This window comes from Borostomias antarcticus (assembly GCF_949987555.1).
Source record: "Borostomias antarcticus genome assembly, chromosome: 34".
NCBI lineage: Eukaryota > Metazoa > Chordata > Actinopteri > Stomiiformes > Stomiidae > Borostomias > Borostomias antarcticus.
In genome coordinates this window covers 4,850,621-4,855,452 of record NC_140267.1, presented here as the reverse complement: position 1 = coordinate 4,855,452, position 4,832 = coordinate 4,850,621, and the positions used below count along the sequence as shown (strand labels likewise).

Sequence of the window (4,832 nt, the reverse complement as noted above, 5' to 3'; positions counted from 1 at the left end):
ACCAAACCGGCAAGTTCCAGGCAGAAAGAATGAAATACAAACAGGTTCTGGACTCTTTATCATCCCGAAGAGAGACTTGTTGTCAGGTTCAGGTGCTGACTAGACAAGAGGAGGGTTGTTTAGACAGGGCCACTTCCCACTGAGCAAAGACACGTCTTTTAGACGTCTTTTTTGTCTTTTTCGGACGTCCAAAGACATCCAATTAGGAGCCAGAATGAATGGGGTTTTTTTACGTTCAGATATTGGACCCGTTTTGCACGTCCACAGACGTCTTAGAGGGGTCCAAGCCAGACGTTTGAATATTGAGGGGGTCCAGCAGACGTACAAATGGGGTTCTGGACCGACGGACGTTATTAAGATATGATCTGAACGTCTCCCTGACGTTGCGCGTTTGCTGGGTTTGCTTCCCTGAATGTGACCCAGTGGACCGTTTGGCGAGCGCGTGGCGAGTGGCGTCTACGGCCTACATGTGCCCATTCAGCGTACGTGAAGAAACTCGCTCCGGAAAAAAACAGCCTCACCCTTTCTCAATGCTGAGTGAGATTTGGCATTTTTCCCGCCTTCCAGATCCTCAGAAGCAGCTTGGCTTTCATGTCCTTGCCACCATCTTGATAAACATACGTAAACAACGTAGGCGGGACAAAAGGGCAAAATAGCTACAACAGATGTGTTGCGATTTACTATGACAACGGAACACAGTTTTTTGTGGCCTTCTTCTCCGGGGCGGTCATACCGGGCCTACGGGTGCCATGTTCTCTCAGAACCCCCCCCTCGGTAAACTCGGACCACACATCTCTCCTCCACATGCTGTGTGGAAACTAGAATCTACGAGGGAGGATAACAGAATTCTGGTTCGCTCTCTCGTCTTATCGCTTCGTCGTAAAACATTTCAGTTACACTCAGGACACCTTATTTGTGCAGACAGACAAATAGCTTTCGAGTTAAAACCGTCTCTGTTGCATTCAATAAATATGTTGGTATCCTCCTCATTTCTGGGGTGCAGTCTGGAATTTCCAATATTGTTTTGTTAAGGCAAGAATATGTCACTGTTTGACGCCAATCCATTTCTCAACATCTACTGTAGGGTGAGTAATAATTGCTTGGCTATCGAACATTTTTCACTTTTTTCCTTGCTCAAGAAAACAGCCCTCTTAAAAGCTTGGTGTCTCCTCCTTACTTTATCCACAATACAAATTGATCATGCATGGATGTCATAGTCATGACTGTATAACTGTAGTTGACAATGACCCAGTCCTTTTAAATGCTTTTGTGTGGCGTTACTGTACCAGTCTCCAGACTATTATTGAGTAGTCAGGGTTGCACTGTACCTCTGTCTGGACCAAAACTTGCCAATTACTCATGAGACGCAGGGATGGCCACAAGTCAAGCTGAGAGAGACCACGATACTGTAGCCAGTGTAGAAATATTCCACCATTAAAAACGGATTACCATCGCAGTAATTAAGCGTGCCTTTTTTTTTTAACGACACTTAATGTGATCTTGCCGGACGATTGGCTGACAAGAGTTCTGAAGGAGCGTAGATCTCCCTGCTAGCTCTGACCCGGGCGACCGGGAGAGACCTGCTTGGTCCACACCCCCCCCAGCTCCGATGTCTGTCTCCCCAGCCCAGGAAAAGATACAGGCCACGCTTGATAAGTTGCCCTCGTATGAGCTTTGACGTTTTTATATCCACCCTTGAAATGCAAACTCTCCAAGGTGAATGATGTCTTTCAGAGGGATGCCGAGTTGACTTCTTGTTTCTCTCCAACAGGTACCTATACGGATATATATACATCCATAAGTTATGTCCGACTTTTATGAAATACTTGAGTGTGAAGCGGGAGTAAACACATTAATATAATCTATACTTTACATCACATTAATGGAGATCGTGCCTGGCTCACTATTCCCCTTCACGTTCTTCTCAAGGTTTCAGGAAAAAAATCCCCCCCCCCCCCTCAAACATTACATCCAAATTGGTCCCATAAGAGAGATGAATCTACCTGCCAGCCCAGTTGGAACCAAGACATTGCCTCCATAGAGCAGATCAAGCAATCACACATCTTTAGAATTCATTCTTTGATTTATCATGATACTTAAAGAGTAAAGTACGCTAGCAAACCTCACCCCCTCGCAAAAGTAAACACAAATCGGTTAACCTCGAATAAAAACCGATGGGGAGATAATTTTGCGAGCGTATATGAAAGCCTTCTCTCATCCACAGGCCCTTGCTTCAACAGCCTGTCACCTCCGCACAGAGAGCGCACACACGGAGCTACGCCGGCTCCTACAGCCGGTGGACGGCGTGATAACGCGGGGGTACGGTTGATCACCTCAGGAGTGGTCTCGCATCAGGGACAAGCCTCCGAACGTCAAGACAACGCGGCCCTGCTCGGCTCTGACTACCTCATCAGAATATGCCGGCCCCTGCGTAGGGCCGGTTTACGGGTGAGATAGACTCAGGGTTCTCAGAATGGGTTCGACTGCGAGCTAATAAAACGTTAAGACAGGAGGATTAAAAGACCTGACCCTAATGAATCAGGAATACTTTTACTACATGCCTTTCTTTTAAGAGGGATGCTTCTGAGGCAATTGATAAGAGACAGACGCATGACATTGTCAGTGGAGTTTAGCAGGACGTAAAACCAATTCCACGTCTCCTTTGATACATTCTGCGTGTGTGTGTGTGTGTGTGTGTGTGTGTGTGTGCGTGCGTGTGTGTGTGTGTGGGGGGGGTGGCGGGGTCCATTATGTCAACTTGCTCACAGTATGTTGTATTTATGGATTTACAATCACACAATAAAGCAGGAGATTGTGTGTGACTTTCTCTGGCTGGTGGTGATTTCCACACGTTAGTATTGCGTTGGACCAGAGGTGGCAAAGTGAGTGAAGGTTAGTTGGAAGTGAAGAGAGGGGTCACTTTGATCTCCGGTGCTCCATGGCTGTGCCTTTGTTGATGACAGAAATCCTACAAGAGGGATTTTTTAATCAGAGGACCTGCATGGGAATCCCCTGACACACAACCATAACACACACACACACACATTTACAAATACACAAACGCCCACGCATAGCCCACAATCACACACGCCCATCATAGGAATCCTCATTTTTGGGGGCAGCAGAATTTCTCATGTGTGGTATCAGATTCCAACCCTTTGAAGTTGGGAGTCTATAATACCTACATGTGAAAAAGTTGTTTTTCCCTGGGCACTCAAGAGATTCACCTCCTCACACACACACACACACACACACACACACACACACACTGAGCCTCAGTTCCCCACATGACAACAACCCATGTTTACCTCACAATCTACCACCCCACACATCCTGTTTGTTGCAGCATCATCCATTGTTCCCCTGTATCCTGTATCTAGTGAGCAGGTCTAGTTATCCTGTATCTACCTGAGCAGGTCTAGTTATCCTGTATCTACCTGAGCAGGTCTAGTTATCCTGTATCTACCTGAGCAGGTCTAGTTATCCTGTATCTACCTGAGCAGGTCTAGTTATCCTGTATCTACCTGAGCAGGTAGAGTTATCCTGTATCTATCTGAGCAGGTAGAGTTCTCCTGTATCTACCTGAGCAGGTCTAGTTATCCTGTATCTACCTGAGCAGGTAGTAATCCTGTATCTACCTGAGCAGGTAGAGTTCATCACACTCACTGTAGGCTGTTTCCATCCCTACCGTCGTCAGGAGGTATCCGAGTGCGCTCTCTCAAGGCACCGGCGAGCCAAAGAATCTTTGTACACGCGTCTCCCTGTTTGTTATCATTGCTCAGATGCTTTGTGGTTCCTTTGTCCTTTTTGAGGCGACTGGGTAGGTAGGAGGATGGAGGGAGAGTGGAAAGAGAGGGGGAGGATGGAAAATGTGTTGATAAATCCCTCAAGATATCCCCCGAGAAGAACTCCTGCTGAAGCGAATCCCTCAAGATATCCCCCGAGAAGAACTCCTGCTGAAGCGAATCTCTGTTGTTTTGAAAGACCTCTCAGAGGAAGCAACAGAGAGAGACCGCTGTGTTTGGTATCTGGTGTCCAAGGAGCACGGGACGGGTTAGGTACGGAGAAGGAGGAGGGAGAGTGGCTTCCGAGGGCCTCGTTCACCACAAACTCTTGATTGAGGAGAAGAGGGCATCTTGAGGGGCCGACACCCTGGTTGATGTCACCCAGGGGAAGAGCTTTGAAGAGGATGGGGGCACAGGGACATCCAGGCCTTACAATAAGCTGGCGTACATCAACGACATCTTCAGGAGATGACGCTATGCCCTCAGAGAAGGGGCTTCACAATGGTTGGATGAGCATCTAGATGAGAGCGAGCCACCTTCCAGTCATGTGCACATAGGATGAGGGTTAACCAATGACTTCATTGAGCTCAACGGCTCTTTTGTTCGAAACATCTCAAGGTTTGATTGTTAATTAGTCTTTGATCATGGGATACTGTCACACTAAGTAACCGTTTTGTTGTTCATTTGATCTATAGTCCTTGATGTATGTAGGTTAGGAAAACCTACATTTATTTGCTCATCATATTCAAACACTTTGAGAGTTGGGAGCAATCTAGTACCTCAAGTAGGATGAATTTCAGCAACAGCGCGAGACTGCCCTCCTCTGGTGAAATCAAGTCAATCATCTTGTAGCCCCAGCAGTGAGCTCATCAACCTAACATCCGCTTTATCATAATCAGAACTGCTCTGAGTTTACATAATTGACAGTGCTATAATAAAGTTACAGTATGTCATTTATCTATATCAATTAGGATACCAGCTATATCAAAACATACCAGCATGTCTGATAAAAACGTGTCACTGTGGTGCTTTGACATTATCTGTGAT

General features: G+C 46.5%; 1 protein-coding gene across 1 annotated transcript in view; it reads left to right on the top strand.

The window, feature by feature from the left end:
• ate1 (arginyltransferase 1) overlaps positions 1–4,257 on the top strand; it is a gene marked incomplete at its 3' end in the record, with an annotated part of 18,159 nt that extends 13,902 nt beyond the window's left edge. The window contains exons 6-7 of the mRNA XM_084460924.1: positions 2,339–2,448; positions 4,171–4,257. Of these exons, the coding sequence (XP_084317050.1) occupies positions 2,339–2,448; positions 4,171–4,257 (197 nt within the window). The remainder of the gene's footprint in view (positions 1–2,338; positions 2,449–4,170) is intronic.
• Positions 4,258–4,832: the final 575 nt, after the last annotated feature.